This window comes from Callionymus lyra, chromosome 19, assembly GCF_982586985.1.
Source record: "Callionymus lyra chromosome 19, fCalLyr1.hap1.1, whole genome shotgun sequence".
Classification (NCBI taxonomy): domain Eukaryota; kingdom Metazoa; phylum Chordata; class Actinopteri; order Syngnathiformes; family Callionymidae; genus Callionymus; species Callionymus lyra.
In genome coordinates, this window is record NC_141836.1 from 6,779,648 (window position 1) to 6,798,009 (window position 18,362).

The 18,362-nt window shown below is 46.5% G+C and overlaps 1 protein-coding gene across 1 annotated transcript in view; it reads right to left on the minus strand.

The window, feature by feature from the left end:
- The window catches only part of kmt2d (lysine (K)-specific methyltransferase 2D), a 32,458-nt gene extending 14,851 nt beyond the window's left edge, over nt 1-17,607 (minus strand). The window contains 35 exon segments of the mRNA XM_087780985.1: nt 232-2,031; nt 2,122-2,249; nt 2,388-2,579; nt 2,650-4,233; nt 4,307-4,357; nt 4,495-4,568; nt 4,635-4,873; nt 4,948-5,017; nt 5,086-5,238; nt 5,325-5,393; nt 5,999-6,079; nt 6,155-6,290; nt 6,361-6,482; nt 7,039-7,161; nt 7,343-7,513; nt 7,575-7,757; nt 7,820-7,861; nt 8,713-8,822; nt 9,002-9,166; nt 9,384-9,565; nt 9,631-9,735; nt 9,812-9,925; nt 10,444-10,557; nt 10,636-11,144; nt 11,208-11,246; nt 11,319-11,629; nt 11,739-11,917; nt 12,158-12,272; nt 12,352-12,523; nt 12,806-12,968; nt 13,063-13,172; nt 13,367-13,569; nt 13,641-13,731; nt 14,007-14,089; nt 17,348-17,607. Coding sequence (XP_087637111.1) covers nt 232-2,031; nt 2,122-2,249; nt 2,388-2,579; nt 2,650-4,233; nt 4,307-4,357; nt 4,495-4,568; nt 4,635-4,873; nt 4,948-5,017; nt 5,086-5,238; nt 5,325-5,393; nt 5,999-6,079; nt 6,155-6,290; nt 6,361-6,482; nt 7,039-7,161; nt 7,343-7,513; nt 7,575-7,757; nt 7,820-7,861; nt 8,713-8,822; nt 9,002-9,166; nt 9,384-9,565; nt 9,631-9,735; nt 9,812-9,925; nt 10,444-10,557; nt 10,636-11,144; nt 11,208-11,246; nt 11,319-11,629; nt 11,739-11,917; nt 12,158-12,272; nt 12,352-12,523; nt 12,806-12,968; nt 13,063-13,172; nt 13,367-13,569; nt 13,641-13,731; nt 14,007-14,055 — 7,949 coding nt within the window. The 5' untranslated portion in view covers nt 14,056-14,089; nt 17,348-17,607.
- Between the last annotated feature and the right edge of the window lie 755 nt (nt 17,608-18,362).

The window sequence follows — 18,362 nt, forward strand, 5'->3', positions numbered from 1 at the left end:
TCCTTTATATTATAGGGAAAACATTTTGATCTAATTTTATTCTTTACCTTTGTTTATTATTTATGTTATTTTGATCTTGTTTGTGCGTTTTGAATTTTGGTCTTATATCACATTGATTGCAGTATCTCCATTATTTAATGTAAAAACTAATAGATGTTTTTTTTTTTAAAGAAATGTGACAAACTCTGACGCTCACCTGTCCCCCTTAGAATGACAGAACATCCCACGTACCTGTTGATGCCAGGAGAACCCACCATGGGGTCTTGTGCCAACACTCTCTTGATGCCCTTCAGAGCCACCATCTTCGCTTTAGCAATGGGATCCAGGATGTCATCTGTGGCAAATGTGTCCAAATATGTCAGAGGTCAACACACAGTAAACACTGAATCTGACAGTTAACACTCACCTTTCTCCGGGAAGAAGTTGTTGGGCAGGGCCTGTTTGATCGGCGTCTGCTGGTGCTGCTGAGGGTGACCCGGGTTTGTGTGCATCCCCGGCTGACCCATTCTGATCATTGCTTGGTGTTGGTTCATGGCCATGTGCGGAGTCATACCAGGTCCCATGAGCCTCTGCTGCATCATGGACGGGGCACGGGGAACCATCCCCGGCTGAGCCAGCATGGCCGGAGGCCGGTGATGCTGAGGCAGCATTATTTGCCCGGGGGCTTGAGTGTTGGGCGGTTGACCCTGAAGGCCGACGAGGTGTCGCGTCATGCCTCCCTGCTGGAGGGAGTTGAGCTGCTGCTGCTTCTGCTGCTCCTTTTTCTCGTGCTCCAGCAGGTCTTGGATGAGCAGAGGAAGCTCTCCGTCTAAAGAACTCTCCACTTTCGCCAAATCCACAGCAGGCGAGTGCTGCCCCCCGACATCAGGCAGCTCGTCATCCATGTCTGAATGTGGGGTGGATCCGGGAAAAGGAAGGGAGTCCGTTTGACCGGGCAGGGGATACTGAATGCCTCCTAATCGCACAGAGCTCAGTGAAGCCGAGGGGTTTTCAGAGTGTGCATGTTTGACGGATGGCCGAGTGTCCCCAAGAAACATGGACACCGCCGCCACCATCTCATCCTTTACAGCTGTCTGATCTTCCTGGTGTTCCACTTTGACCTTGGATAGATCAGGAATTAAACTGGTCGTCTGAGTCAGACCGGCTGATGAGGACTGAGGTTTTCGCTCGGTCCCTCCACAGCCTTTCTGTCCAGCTTTGGTCATCTTGGCTCCGGACGAAGATGGCGTTTCACTCTCGGCTTCAACCAAACGCAGCTGGTCAGAGAAGCCGTCTTTAGGGTCCCCCTGGTCCAGCTCGGGGTCGGTGTAGGCCAGCAAGTCGAACTCATCGCTGTTTAGCAAGTCGTCTAAATGCGGGTCATTGGTTTCCAGGTTGTCCAAGTTCCCTAAATCATCATCTCCCTTGTCCGGATCCAAGTCAAGATTCAAGTCGTCGTCATCCTCAACCCCTGTATCTCCCGTAGCATCTCCCAGACCCTCCAGGTCCGGCTCAGGCAGGTCCTCGTTGTTCGACGCAGATTGTTGCACTGGATTATGTTGAAGAAGCCGGTTCTGTCCTGGGGTGGACTGATGTGGTTGTGATCCAGGGGGCATCAAACCCGAGACCCCGCCCTGCTGCAGCATGACCTGTGACCCGGAGCCCTGTGGAAGTCCACCTGCTTGAACCAAAGGGTGCTGCTGAACGAAAGCAGAGGTCATGTCCTGCTGTGGGACAAACATCCGAGGACGATGCTGAGGACCGCGCTGCATGAACTGAGGCCGGGGAAGGGGAAGCCTTTGCGAGTTGTGCCTCAGTTCAATGAACTGCGGTGGCGGTCCCAAACCCATCGGCTGCATGCCCTCTCCACCGTGTCCGGGCATGACCGCGTGAGGGGAAGACAGACTCTCCATGGACTGGATGTTGTGCCTAACACCCATGACTTCCATACCAGGGTGCGGGAACCTTCTTGGACCAGGAGCTTGACCTTGCCAATGGGGAGGGAATGGCGGACGTGCATACATGCCCGGTGGTCTGGAAGGAGAAGGTTGCCTGAGGAGCACAAAACATCTCAAGGGCTCAACAAAAGAACCTTCTCAGTAGACACCATTTGAGTCATTCCATCTTCAAGATGTGACTTACCGTAGTGCGTTTGGATCCATGATGGCGGGAGTTCCTGCTGGTGAGGGTCGAACAAGGTTCCCATCCATGCCAATGGCAGCCATCGGCACCTTTCCCACAACATGACCCTGGGGACCACCAACACGGTCCTGCAAGAAAGTGTGAACTGATCCATCACAAAAGTTGCTGACTGCGTAGTAACCAACACTCCCTCCATCAATCGCCGATCTCTTGACTTTTACATCTACACAATGAACATCTTTTTACTTGCTTCTTCTGGTATGTACCTGTGGGTATGGAGGAGGAGCTCTGTGGGACTTGTCCTGGGGGAAGGAGGCCATATCTCCTTCAGTCCAGCCAGAAGAAGCGCCGCTCGCAGCCGCTGCTGCTGCGGCGGCGGCAGCTGCAGCCTCCTTCTCCTGTCTCATGGAATTTCTCTGCATCTGTTGTCTGATGAGGAACTCTCGGAGCCTCTGACGCTGTGGACACACGCAGAGATGAACAAGGAATCGCACAGCGCTTCCACGACTCCCCCTCTAGACCAAGTACCTGTTTGTGCTTCTCCAGCTCCGAAGGACTCAAACCCACCAACGCCGGGTCTTGTGCTGCAGAGATCTCAGGGATCTCTTGACTCGCCGGTCCACTGGGCTGCTGCGATGCCTCGGAGGGACGGACCGTCATCTCCTGGGAAACCGGGACAGGAGCCATGCTGAAGTTGTCTGCTGGTGGGGTGGACTGCAGCTGAGGTTGTGGGCCTTGACCGGAGACGACAAAGCCCTGCTGTGGAGGTCCAGAACTGGGGCTGAAGGGTGGTGGAATAGATGGTTTACCAGAGAGAGGATCCATGGACGACCCACTAGGTGGGTGTATTGGAAGCGGCTGATTAGAGTGAGGTGAACCTTTAAAGGTGGGTGTTCCTTCTGGGGTACCAGTAACAGAGCGAAGAGGTTTGTTGGCTATAGCAAAGGGGTCTCTGGATTGTGGCCTTGATGGGGGGCGACTGCAGTGTTCTGGGGACTGGAAACGAGGGGTGGCGGGGGACTGAACCGAGAAGGCGTCGTTGGAAAGCCCACCAGGAGTGTGGGGTGATTGGCAGCTGCCTTGAGACTGGGGACTAGAGGGCACTCTGGGACAACCTTCCTGTTGTCCACCAGGGTGTCTCTGAGGCCCGAGAGAACAGTTGTCCACTGACGGTGGTCGAAGATTCGGCGGTAGCTGAGAGTGGGGGTCTGAGAAAGAGTGAGAGGGAGACTGCCTGTAGCCTTCAGAATGGTGGCTCGGGGATGCACCCGGGTAAGGAGTTCCACCATCACCCTGGTGCATCCGCGGAGTCATAGGGGCTTTAAATAAACCATCTCCAGAGTCCAGCATTCCTGCAGGAGAACCTGAGGTCACATCAGCTCTTCCTAAAGACGAGCGTGGAGAAGGGACACCCCCTTCTGGCCTGTACTGCCCCTGTAGGGGCGAGGAAACCACAGCAGAGGGTGATGGAGCTGAACCATAGTCGGGCCTCCCGATCTGTTGCTGGGTCCTGAAAGAATCTCCGTAATGGGCACTGTGAGTCGGAGAGAACAAAGGTGACCCTCCAGGCCCTCTTGAATGAGGACTGTCTGGAGGTCCAAGTGACTCCTGAGAGCCCTGCTGGGACTGTGGAAGATGACCCTGTTGCATCTGCGATCTGAAGTAGGGATCAACCTGTTGAGCCCGTCTGGGTGTTCCAGGAGTTCCTGGTTGCATGTCGAAGGGACCAAGACTTGCTGGCCGTCCCTGAGGAGGACCCTGTGGGCCAGAGGAGGAAAAACCTGAGGAAGAGGCCTGAATAGGGCTGGCCCCCGCAAAGGAGAAAGGGGTGTTGGGGTGAGAGTGGGAGTGCGGGGACTGAGGTGGAAGTCTGCCAAGAGGGTCAGTCCGAATTTCAGCAGAGCCGGGGGTCTTAACAAGTCCGTCTGAGAAGAAGACTGAGGAGGATCCTGAATCTGGAGGGAAGGGAAACGGGCTCCCGGCTGAGCTGGGCTGGGACGAGGCCGACGTGCAGCCGGAAGGCGGAGGAATCTGGAGGTGCAAACTCGGCCGCTCTCCCTTCACACGGACCGGCTCCGTCTTGATGGGTCTGCACACCTGGATCTCGGCCTGCTGTGTGAACAGACAAAAGCAATTGATTTGAAAAAGGTTCACGCCCCATAAGATTTGTTTCGTTGATTCTCACCTTCTGTGCCTTATTGATTCTCTGTGCTGCTCGGTTATCTTTGGCCTTTTGCTGGAATCAAAAGAGAAGCTGTCAGATGCGAGTGACATTTGTAACCGGGGTTCATCTTATCCTGGACTTGGAACACCTGCTGAACCTTTCGCAAAGCTTGATTAAAGAGCTGCAAAAAAAAAAAATCAGAAACCTACCAAGTATGGAACTTTGTCAGCTGCTGACACTTTCCTCCAGATCTTCATGATTTGTTTACAGCGACTGGCCCAGTCTGTGGACGCAGAAAAACGTTACCCTACTGAACATCTTACGAAGTCTTTCACCTTTCAAAACTCACCAGGGTAGTCCTGTTTGAGATTGGGGAAGTTGGTGTTGGCATAAAGAACGGGGGAGATGGTGGAGAGTTCTGCCAGCTCCTCGTCCTTCTCCCAACGCTGGAGGCTGCGCTGGTTGTAGGAGAGCCCGTCACCTTCTCCCTCTGTGGGTGTCGGTGGGGAGGAAGGAGTGACCGGTGTAGAGGGAGTAGCCCAGGGACTCTCCTCACCCCCGTCTGGACTAAACAGACCCGCCCTGTCTCTGTAAAACATTTGACGAGACATGTTTTAACATCTCTGTGAATCACAGCTTCTCTATTGAAAGATCTTATTCACCGCATGTCAAAGAACGGCGACTGAGAGAGTCCAGGGAAGTTTTCCATCATACCAGCAGATGGAAGTGAACCTGTGAGACATGCTGGAATTACCATCTGCTCTTGTACAGATATAAGTCGCACTATATATCAATAGTACCTGATAGGGTGGGTCTCTGTGGCAGAGAACTGGTGCCTTCTCCCCTGTTACCATCCAAGATGGGTTTCATTCCCTCTAAAGAGGAGCTGTCCGACACACCGAGAACTTTCCTGAAAAACTGCTCCGAATCCTGACTCTCCCCGCCTGGACCATCTGAAATGGAAACTATGGTTGAAGCTTAAAAAAAAAACTTGTGCTTTCTTCTGACTTTAATGTCTCTTAAAGACACTGAAACTAACCATCTCCTGCTGCCGAGTCAAGGCTGCCAGCTGAGGCCTGCTGCTTCACCGACGACGACGCCAGAACACCTGTCAAGATGAGACAACTCCGTGTTAGGCAGTGGAATAGAAACACAAACTGTATCAGCGAAAGGGTTGGTCTGGATGTTTTGTTAAGGAAGATTATTATGTTATTTTTATCATTTTAACTATTGTCTCAGAATCTGCTGCTGATCCGTTCATTCCACATCTTATCCCTTGTGTGGTCTCTGGGTCAAGATGAGAGACCTCCATCGCTGCATATGCATTTCTGGAAGCCAGAGAGGTCGACACAAGGGGTTGATAAAAATATAATGTTTTAATAAGTGTTTATAGCTTTCTTCCCCCTTCTGTAGTGAGCACTTGTACCAATAGTTCATTGTTGTTGAAATATTTATCATTTAATTTATTCACAATTGTTTTTATCGTTTTTCAATTATTTAATAATTATTTATATCATAACTCTTTTTTATCCTATTGGTTTTATTTGACCATTTATTATTTTAATAAAATAGCTTTTGTTGTCATTTAATATAATTAAATGAAATATGTGTACTTTATCTTTTTATATATATTTTTGGTAAACTGTTGACAACTACTTTAATTTTCCCAAAGTGGGAAGAATAAAGGCGTAATAACATTATCATTGCACGCACCTGGACCATCTCCATAAACCTGGGGAGTTTCACCCTGTTGATGCTCCATCAACTGTTCGACACCACCCTCCCTCGCCTCTGCTGGTGACAGGGACAACAGAGATTAAACCACTCGCATGCATCCCGATTCTCGTGCACATAGTCAAGTGTTCTTACCCTCAAGGGGGGCAGTTTTGACGTCTGAAGGTGCAGGTAAGGGAGGTCTGGTCGGACATGTGCTGGGCCTGTGGCCCGGTGGGACGAGGGCTGCCTTCTTACTCATGTCGATCAGAGTCTTTCCAAAAAACGCCTCCTGTGGCGAGTGATGGAACATTTAATAAAAGAGCAAAGCAGTGATTGTTTGACATTTGTCAGCGTCGAACCTGGAGATACGACGGAAACATGTCCTCCAGTTTGCTCTTTTTCCTGCCGCGACGTTTCTTGGCCTGCTCCTCACCCTCCAGTGGTTTGGGGTCCATGATGTTATCAGTGTCAGGGTGGGGTCCTGTGACACACAGACAAGCCTTTGTTAACCAAATATTCACGACCAAGACTCCGTGGGAGCAGAGGTGGTCGAGGACGTATTCAAAACACTTGGAGTGAGAGCATGACTCACAGTTGTGGTTGAAGAACATGAGTATTTGGCATTTGTGCTTAACCGCGAACATTTAGCAAAAAACTGCTTGACAAGGTAACAGATCTTTGTCCGATCAGTCTGTGACGTTTTTATTCAAATAAGAGAATTTAAAACAGAAACGACTGGGGTGGGATTATAGTTGACAGGTATTCAAATATGATGCATGCATGTATATTCAGTCCCCTGACAGTTTTCTCTTAATTATTATTGTTATTATTTCTCTGTCATTGTAATTTACCACATCACTATTATTTAATCTAATTTATTCATAACTTTAAAGTATTTTAGAATGTTGTATGTTTAAAAGAAGAAATAAGGAATGTCACTGTACAAATGTATACATGGTTCTTTTATCGTCAATAAACATGTTTGGAAAAAAGAAAAGTAAACAAGTTTACGCCTGTAAAATTAAATCAACACTGACCTTCTTCGATGGTTCTCTCTATGGGCTGTCCGTCCAGCGTCGTCTCTCCAGCCAGCTGAGCGAAGAATTCCTTCTTCAAGCGCGTATGACACTTTCTTTGACGGACCATGAAGCCTCCGATTCCTGCTCGAACGCACGTCACAGGCATGAATAAGGAGGAACAAACCAGCTTCAATGGTCTCAAATATAAGATGAGTTACATGACATTTTACAGTAAAGAAGCCAATGCACAACTGTAATATCAAATCTGGTCACAGTATTTCAGAATTATCAATCAATCAAAAATCAATTTCAAGATTCTTACCCGGTCTGTACGGCTTCCTTTTCTTTTTCTTGCCGTCCTCCATCTCGTCTGCAGCTCCTTTGATGCCATCACAGTCTGCCATGCCATCGTTGCCTCCTTCTGCGCCTCCTTCTCGGTCCGGACTCCCTGGATTCTCCATCTTAGCGTCGCACTCCATGGACTCTCCGAAACCTGGAAGTGAAAACATAAGTTTAACTTAAGCTTTTTGTATTTGTCAACAATGATCACTGACCTTTCCCATCATCTCCTTCAGCGTATCTCAGGTCCATTCCGTCGGGGCCTCCGTCGCAGCAGAGAGCCCCGAGACGCGAGCGACGTTGGCGCCTTTTGAGCAGCGGCGACATGGAGATGCTGCGGAGCAGCGACATCCCCGACTCCGTCAGCCACACGCCCTCCAGTCGATAGAACTGAGGCTCTGCGGTCAAACGTTTGTAAACATAAGAGACTTTCAAAGTGAAAACAAATCAATGTTATTACCTGGTTCTTTAATCTTTATCGAGGCCATGATGGACGATTCTACTATGTTGAGCAGCAAGAAAATAAACAAATTAATGTTATTAATTATTAATGTTGAAGAAATGACAAATCAAGATCCGGTCAGTAATACAGTGAATTTTTTGCGTTTCTGTTTTTGCCCATGATACTGCATGTAGGCTATATATTAGCAACTATCAACTGTTACATAAGGTGATTTATTTGAACGGCAGATACACTTCAACACAACTGTAGAAATAAGTGGGAGGCACCAAATACTGCACCCACCTTCCTTATTGTGCCAACAGAACAGTAAATAGAGCAGTGTGTAGAAAGGCGTCATGGTAGTTCTGTGGGTGATTGGTCGCTACAAGACTGTATTTAAATTATATGTCTATGTTAAAAGTGATTGACAGCTGTGATTGATTTGCTGGACAGCAAAGCATTATGGGATCTATTCAGGTCACTGTTACGAAAAGGGTTGTAGAAAACGATGGCACCTCATATGGATTGTTGAGTTCAAAGAAATGTTGTTAAATTAAACAATTGACGAATAAATGCAGGTTTTTTTTATAAGGTAATACTTGGAAAAAAAAGAGGGACCACTGTAGTGTAAAACAAAATTGTTCAAACAAGTCACTGCCGAGGCAACCCATTTATTTTTTAGTGAGCAAGATTGAGATTAATGCATTTGAACAATCACTGGAGAATTTGCCATTTGCCTGTGTTAAACTGTGCCGAAGCACTGTTGTGTTTTCATGCATTGTAAAATATTTTGGTCATACTATTGTGAAAGACTAGTCGAATCAACTCCAACCCTCACACCTCGCCTCTTATTTAGTTTGCATTTCGATTCAGGACTTCAAAAGTGCTTGATGAGAAAGTCCTCGACTCACCCACTGGTCTTGGAACATAAGGGCTGCATGACGTGCAAGCGAAGCCCTCGTCTGACGCTTGTTCCACTTCATCTTCAGTGTAGAGACTCTCACAGACGGCGTGCACCCACCTGCGCGGTCACACAGATGCACGATGCGAGGGGAACATTCAGAAATTTAAAAAGAAAAATCAAAGACGGAATAATTAATGTCATGAAAAAAACATCATCTGTTCCCCACTAGTCTTCATTAGCGATGATCTAATGCAGACCCCAGATCTGTGAGTGTAATTCTAATGAGCGGAACCCACCGGTCGCAGTGCTGACACTGCAGCAGCAGCTCCTCCTCCATGAAGTTCTCCTTGCACACCGGACAGGTGACGAGGCTGGCACAGGGGCCACAGTGAGTGTAGTTGTTCTGCCACTCGCAGTGGAACCCGGGAGTGTTAGAACCACACTGAACGCAGCAAACACACCTGCGCAGAGAGTAGGGGATCAATATGCAGGAATGTTAAACAGATTTTATTTCTAAAATAAACGCAGAGCGCGGGATGAGAGAAGCGCTAAAGGAGGCCAGAGGCACGGCTGCTTTACATAAGATGCAAATGGTTGACGATTTACATATGACCCCCTTTAGCTAGAAAGATGAACAAAGCATTTGAATTCATGCATTTTCTTTTTTCTTTTTTTTACCATTTGCACTTCCAACCACCCTTCGGTACGGTGTGCAGCGGCGGGTCCAGGCAGTAGGTGTGATAGCTGACGTCACAGTCGTCGCACAGGAGCAGGCGGGAAGGATCGGACGCCTTCCCGCAGACTTCACACACGATGCATTCCAAACACCGCCAGCCCTTCCTCAGCATCGTCTTGGTGATCTGTGTTCGAGAGCAGAGGGCCACGTTTACACGCCTGCAACGGGTCAGAACGTCGATCAACGCACCTTGCTGTTCACACAGTACGGATGGTAACACTGCGCACACTGAGCGCAGGCCAACAGCTGCCCCTCGGGACCTTTTCCGAAACTGCCGCACACCACACACATGTCCTGAAACCAAGATGTGCAGCGTTAGGATGACGTGAAGATAGAAGACGAGAGGTCAGAGTAGAGAGAGAGACGCTACCTGTAGCAGGACAAACTTATCAGTGTTGGAGAACAGAACCACCGTGTTCTGCATGGTATCATCTTCCTCCTCCTCTTCCTCCTTGCTTAGAGCAGTGTCGACCGTCATGCTTAGCTGTGGAGAGATCAAAGGAGTCACCACTGGGATCATCAGATCAAATAAATTCAAGAACTGTAGTTCAAATTGAAAAAGAAGAAAAATCACATCCATTTTTGGCATCCGAGTCCCTGCTGCTCACTTTTAAATTTGTTCGGCTATTTTTGATGTTACTGATATGTAATGACTTAATATTTTACCAGGTATTTTGAGATTTGAAAGTAACCTAAATCTCACTTACTGTTTTACATTAATATTTATATTTTATTTATTTTTAGATTCATAAATGTCACGCCTCTAAAGAGTTTAAGGATCTGCTGTAAGTCCAGATCACTCCGATTATCTCATAACCTCACTATGAGGAAACACCGGAAAATAGCGAAACAATACAAGGCAAATACAATAGAAAACAGAGGAAATCAATAGAAGAGAAAATGGAAAGAAAAACCTTCCTGAATAAAGTTGAAAACATGCAAGCATTTTCTGTAGATGTTGGAATTCTAATCAAGACAAAACAGAGTCGATTCAAGACTCACCAAAAAAGCGTCGATACACGAGGCCATGGCTTTGAGCCGTGACCTTCCCCCTCGGCCCCGCCCCCCGCCTCCTCCACGAGGCCTTCTTCTGCCGGGAAAACTGTTGCTTCTCCCCTGTTTGCACAAGTTTCAAAAAAATTGCGTGTTTAGTTGCGGGAAATGGAAGTAACTTGAAACACCAGAACACCGGACCTGTTTTACCCGAGAACGGCCAGGAGACCCTCGCCGCTTCACCGTGTCCCTGTCGCTTCTGAGCGGCTCGAAGGGTAGCGAGTCATCAGTCTCTGAAGGTATCAGCTGAGAATCGGGTTCTCCGGGAGAACCCAGGAACTCGCTGCTGCTCTCGCTTTCGTCGAGCAACAAGTCCGGTTTAATATCCCTCTCGAGCATTTCTTGCTTGAAGTCCAGTTCATCTCCCTTCATGTGATCCTCGTCCTCGTCGTCGTCCTCTTCTTCTTCTTCAGAGTGCTGTAGTGCCGTTTCCCGCCGCGTGTCGTCTTCCAAAGAGCAGCCGAGAGTAGACGTGGTGTCTTCCTGTTCATACTCGATTTTGATAGCACCAGACACTGGAAACTTTGGTGGTTCAGCCGTGACCCTGCGGCTGGAGCTGCTCTGCGACAACTCTTGCGACGCCGAGGAGGCGGAGTCGAGAGTTTCTTCCGCTCTTGTTTGAGCAGCAGGACTAGAGGTCCGTTCATTTCCTGCAAGAAAGACCACAACATGAGCATCGAAAGAGTCTCCTCGTCCATGGAATCACAGTTTACCTGAAGCATCAGCAGGAAGGCTGGAGTCGACAACAGCATCTGGAGTGAGTGGATATAAAGATTGGTAAGATGTATTCATCTCATAGGACTTTAGATCTTTCACAAACGTACCCAAGTCCATCTCTTTCTCGTCTCCTTCACCGGCTGCTGCGTCGGACGAATCCTTCTGACTCAGGGCCACGTCGCTTAAATCCATGTGCTCCTCCGAGATCATGTCGGCGTCTGTCTGGATGATCATCTCCACCAGGTGGACCTGCTCCTCCGTTTCCTCAGATGCTTCTTTCGTCTGTATCCCTGGCTGATGGTGATGATGGTGAAGATGATGATGGAGATGATTGTGACGACGACTCTCGTTACAGAGCAGGCAAACACACTTGGACTCTGGTGACTCCCGGTGTGACGCGCAGTCGCCGTGCACCCACCTAATGGACGGAGAGAGGATTTGTGTTGTCAGACGCAGCAACAAGACTTTCTTACACAACCGCCGACAGAAGTGTCACTTGATCAAATAGCACCATTAACCAGACTCGCCTGTGGCAGGTGCTGCAGCACTGCAGATCCACTGAATTGTCGGTAGCTTTACTACACACCACACACGAGGTGGTGCGTTGGCGCTGGCAGGACTCGCACACAGAGAAGTTGTCAAACCACTGAGCCGAACCCGACAGCAACACACCACGAACACCGCACTCTGTGCACGTCCGACACCTCTGCGATGAAAGTGACACAATGGAAGAATGGTTAACAGTTGCAGAGTGAAAATGCAACAATAAAAGGAACTTTTCTTTTAAATGATATGAATATGTGGATAAAAGCAATTCTATTCATGGGAGATCTGAAACGGTTGTGACTTTAAACATTTTTTCAATTTAGTTTGATCGTTATATTTTATATGTTTTTATTTTGGCAGAATCCGTTTAATTGTCATGGTCAGCTTGAGCTGGACTTACTCTACATTTCCATGGATCAGTGGGGAGAGAATCCATGGGAGGCTGCAGACAGAAGGTGTGGTAGCCCTTATCGCATGCATCACAGACCAACATTTTGGAATCGTCCCCTGGTTGTCTGAGGAATTGGGGAAAAAAAAGTGTTAAGAAGGAGAGTTTTTCTTAAAGACCGTTGTGGTGAGATCCACTCAGCTCACCTGCAGGTCTGGCACACTTTACACTCCGGACACTGCCAACCCGCCCTCTGGATTGGCGTGGCGCCGATCTCCAGACAGGCAGCATGATAATGGAGGCCACAACCCGTACAAAAGAGTGAGTCTGCGAGCTCCCCCGCCGTGTCACACACAGCACACCACGACTCTTCACCTGCTGTCAACCCACAGAAATGACCTTAGACTGAGCTTAAAAGGAAGAATCATTCGCACATTAATGGAGATGAGAAACAGTTTCTGGCTGCTTCTCATAACGCATAAATAACAGTCATACACTTATTACCGACTGTATGTGTGATTTTTTAAGTATTTATACCTGTATATACCAATATATATCAAGTTTTTCCCCAACTATTCCCAATCTTTTACCCAATAGGAGGTTTTACCATTTGGTCATCAATACGTTGTCATGTTAAAAACGTAAGAGAGAATTCCTTACCCAACTCCTCTGCCTTGTCTATGTGCTCGGAACAGAGGAGCAGTAGCTGCTTCATGGACTGGAACGATCCACTTGCAGCTGCGCAGGGGAAGTGGTAAAACCTAGAGCAGCCCTCAGCGTGGCAGCGAATACTTGCTCCCAGTCTCTTGCAGTATTCACAATGCTGGTGATGTAGATTGAGATTTGTGAGAAGACGTTTTTTTACCTTTAACTTTCTCTCTGGTCACATGGAACGAAGGGGGAACGATGTCACTCACCCGTTGTGTCCCTGAGATAACAGCTTTGTCGACATTCTCCAGCTCCTCGTTCTCTTTTTGCTCGACTCCCTCGGACCAAACCGCACACCAGTGATGGACCCAGCAAGAACCTGGTGAATGATGGTTTAAATAAATTATTTCCCTCATAAATATGTCATTTATTTAAGATACGGATAGTTGAAAGCCATCATTTCTTCCCGCTTGTCTTACTTGACAATGACCCATTGAATTTATATTCTTTCCTCAACTTTTGAATTCTAAAAAGTTGCCAGTCTAGGACAAAGTTTTGCTTTTTTTACACCACCTGAGTCGTCCAAGAGCGCAGCCGGACTGGTGGTGTCCGAGAATCCAATGGAAGACAAGTCATCGTTCCCAGGCTGGGGCAGTGTGGTAGCTGAAGCCTGCAACGGTGGTGGCTCGGGAGTTTTGCCGAAGTGTCGGAGTTCCCTCTGTCCGTGGAGGCTGCGCTCGGTGCAGTTGCAAAGTGCACACACTTGAACGCTCTCCCTGCAAAGTGACCGATGAGTCGAAAAAAATAAATCATCGTTGATTAGAAAATGAAGAAGTCTGGTACTTACTCTGGTGGACAGGAGACCACGTTGGCATCAGGAAGGGGTTTGGACTCTCCATCTGAGCAGACGAGTTGCTTCGACGAGGCTTTATCATCAGCTGAACAAAAACCACAATCAAAAGATGGATAAAAAGGTTATACTTCTATAAAATGTGGTACCATGAGTAAGCAAACAGTATTTATTAAGAGTCTGATGATGTAATTTAAGAAGAATGGAGCTTTTTAGGAACTAACAGTTGAAGAATTAAACTAAAACAGAAGTTTAACGTGACGTTTTTTAGTGCAAGAAAATAGCCACAGTAGTAGCTAACTCTGGCCAGTGATCTTCCATGTGGAAGCTTTCGGGCCATAACTTGATCAATTAATTTACTACCTGTTGGTTCAGACTCGCTCTCGTCACAGTTTGACTTCTGCTCGTCCATACCCCCCACTGATCCTGACCTCCGTGACAGAGATCTGAAAGAAATGGAAAGTCATATCATTATTACATTTCTCTATCAAAGAAACCCTGAGACCTCAGTTGAGACATTCCTTACAGGGTCAAACCCAAATTCAGGTTGTTTCTTTCTTATCACTCAAAGTGTTTTTCATTCCCTCGCCTTTTTAATTCAGCCAACTAATGGAAACATTGACACGGTCACACATGAGGTCATCCTCCCAATTGTTTCTTCAAAAGAACCACAACTCATCAACACGTGGGCGCCGTTCCTCATCCATCAAAGCACAGATATGTTTTGCCCTGAAGGTCAGTGGCTTTTGTAGCCCAGCAGAAATTGGCAGAAAAAAAAGTGAGTTTAAAAACATTATATACAACATGCACCTTACAACACTGCAAAGAGAAAGAATGCAACTTGAATACAGCGTGGAGCGAAGATTTATACATTTAGGTTGAACACATTTCTCCAGAGGATGGCTGGACTTTCCCGTAGGGGTCAGTTGAGGTGACCAGGTTGCTCTGCTAGTGAGGCGTTCAGGGAATGTGTTGTAGCATCGGAAAGGGAAGTCTTGGCCTCCCTGCTAAAGCTGCTGCCCCTGCGACTTGACCCCAGATAAGCAGTACAAGACAATACGTTTCTTTCAGGCTGGACCATGTTATTACACTTGGAGATGCCATGACATGATAATACTGAAGAAAACCGTAGCTTAGATTTAGTTCCTGCTAAATATTTTACAGTGCCAGGATTTATTTATTTTCTCATCTAATCTCAAACACAGTTAAGGGTCCAGCACGAACATTAGTCTGCCGCAAAAACCAACACGTAAATGTTATTATAAGTAAACAAATCAATATGAATTATGCAGACAAAAATCAAGCAGTGCTCTCTAAATCAATGCTAGGACATAAAAAGCTCAAACTATGGTTTTCATTAGATGAAGCCCCCCACTGCGCTGCTCATCATGTAAATGTATTCCAAACATCACATTCAGCGACTTGCTGTGAGATAACCCAATGTTTATACTCATTAACATGGAATTCATTTATCAACAAAACACATATAATAAACTACTATAAAATATAAAGCCTAAATGTCAATATGTGTGACTCACACAAAGTAACCATGAAGGAAAACAAACGCCGGGGAGTTTAAAATTTTGATAAATAAAGTATAATGGCTTTTCATGTGTTTTTAGGATTTCTAAATGATGGTTGTACATGGAGGTGGCAGGACCTTTAACCCTTCAAGTCATAATCCATAGTGAGCAGCTGCCTGGAGCTAAGACTTGACAACAGTGACATCTAGAATGTTGAAGGAATAGTAGAAAGATAACAAGAAACACGATAAAACTTCCTGTTGCGAATGTGTTATTTTTCAGCAAAACCTGTCCCATTTGGTTCCACACAGGGATGCAACACCATCTACAAAATACTGTAAAACGAAGTGTTCGGGATGGTTGACATCACTATTTTTGCATATCGTACTATTCCAGGAATGCGGCGTGAATAACCAGCATGCGTCAGTCACACATAGCTCACTCTTGTAATATCTCTTTGACAACTCATTTAAAACCGAAACGACACACATTTTGGTCGATGCTTGGAGCCACACATGTCGGGTCAATATTGCGTTGCATAGAAACAATTTGAGGTGCGTTTACGTCCCCTCGTCTTTATCAACAAAATAAATAAGCTTTGCAATTACATGTAGATTTATTAAGGATAAATGGCAATAAACAAATGTGAGAAGCTCTTTTTGAACTCTGGTACGAGCTCGCAATAATTTAATGTGAAAAAGAAATGTTTTCTTGACAAAGTGGACAAAGTATATAGTAGATTGTTGTTCTGTAACTAGCTTATTCGCATATTTAGCGAGTAAAAATGTATTTAAACCCTTTCCGAATAACCCTCACTGCAATACAGAACGATACACTGGCTTTTTCAGTAGCTATTACGCATTTGTTACTCCATTAATCCATAATGCTCCGACAATACATCGAGGGCTTTGTAGTTTACCAAAGCTGTACTAAACATTTTTACAGATTTAAGAGAAGATTGAGTGCCACATAAAATCAGTCCGAGGTCAGCGAGTATAACCAGTATTAAAACATGGAGGCGCACGGTTCATTTGAGAGAAATTTAACAGGGTTAGTCGTAGGTTTAAAATGAATGTATTTGAAGCGATGATCTTTATTTCTGCACCATCTGACCAAAAGTAGAGCCTCTTGCTCTGCCTGCACTCTTAAAACTTGGATAAGCTGCACGTTTCAGAACCCTGGTCTACAATAACAACACGTTTTACTTAAAAGCACTATTCAGAGCTCTAAAATTCGCTTCAAAAACACCAAAGATAACAATAATAAACCACATAAATACAAGTATAGCTCGAAAATTATAATTCATCATATCTCTGCTCACCTTTGACCCAAGTATGTCGGACTGTGCGTGAGATCTTAGTTTAAAAACGTTGACTTAACCTGATGTTTGTCGTTAAATGCCCGAAAACAATTAACAAACCTTCGTTAACAATAGGCAGCAATCTGGCTAATGGACATCGTGGATTTCCCTCTGCAATGGTTCAATAAACGAAACACAGATCAGCTCAACGTTCTCCTCCAAAAAAAAACAACACACCAAACGCCACAACTTGTGTCCAGTGTTTGTGTACAAGTGTGTAGAGATGGACACCATCGGATGTTCAAAAATACAAGTGGAAGAAACACCATGATGGCCAAGTTAACCTCCGAGCTAGGTTAACCATAAAAAGTGTAATCGTTGCAATTTACTTTCACGGGTGGTATTGTTGGCATAACGTTGCGGTGTTGGGTTCGATGTCGTTTGGGCTGAAACTCGACGATAACGCGGAAGATGTTACTGTTGTGCAAACGCGCAATAACCGCCGTTTTCTCAATGTAAACACCGATGTCGATGGCTTGGTGCGCTTCCAGCAAATAGCCATGTCCGCGTCATTGGTAATACCATGGGACGGAAACGCAGGAGGATACAGATGGCACCGCGGCGAAAAAGTGTCACAAATCCGCACCAATGCACGGTTTATTTAAACGACATACACGGGTGTTATCGAATAAAGCATTGTCATCTGTTAGGGTTGTGTGGGGGAAGCATGGGACACACCGTGCCATCTGAAGTTAACACTCAGGTAAGAGTCAGCGAGGCCTCCAGGAAATAGACCCCGACATCTTGCTACATGCTAACAACAGCGGAGCTAACGTTGCCCGGTTGTAAGGTCAGAGAAGCCAGGATCGAAAACAACTCACCTCACAAAAACAACAGTGTCTCCTCATACATCAGCAGAATCCGAGCAGCCACATTGCTTCCCAAAACGCTGCTGGTCGCCTCATTTTATGTAGCGGACTAACGCTGCGGTTAGCCGGCTGGAGGGAGGAGAGTGGGGGAAGTGCACGTCGGCGGAAGGCAGGCTGTGCTGCTAGCTGCTGCTAACGCTAGATGGATAAAGATGGTTCGCAGCCGAGCGAGCCCCGTGGCTTTATTCTCGTAGAGCTGTGGCGTGCAGTCCCGGTGTCCACCCCGGCAAACACGCTTCCACGGTCACACGCCGTGTTTCCACCGCTGCTGGCTTGTTGTGGATGTAGCCTCCATGCTAGCTAGTTAGCTTGTGTTTTGGGAATCTCTCGCGAGGTCGCGGCTCCTGCAGCGATTATACACATCGTGTCATAACGTCTTTAAACCGTTTGGAAAACACACTTCGTGCGCTGTTACTTTTTTTATCCACGACCAGGCGACCCGTGTTTAATGTCGGAACGTGTGCTGAACTTTGAATGGACTCTCTGTAGGTCACTTCACTAAACTGCGTTGCGTCTGCAAACGAGCTTGTTCCGCTAAAGGAGCTAATGCTAACCGCTACGTCTGAAACAATGTGTGCAAAAACAAACACTATTTATCCTGTTTATGGTTGATTTATTTGATGTTTACATACTTCAGACATCTCATTTATGTGTATATGCATTTGATTATTTTTAAGGGGTTGTGTGTCTCCCCATGGTTATTAAACATTATGACTGTGTATTGGCGATATGATACGTATCACGATACAGGGACAACTATATTGCGATACTTCAGGAACATATTTGTTGTATTGTCCATGTACTTGACACTAGTGCTGCATTATTACAGACCACATGGCAATATTTACAAATGTCAGCTTTAAAAGCAGCTGTAGTCGATTGTATCCTCTTGTCCTCAGTCGTCACTGTTATCTCACTGGGTTTTATTGATTATTTTGATCCCACCTAGCGGCTGGAAATTTTTATT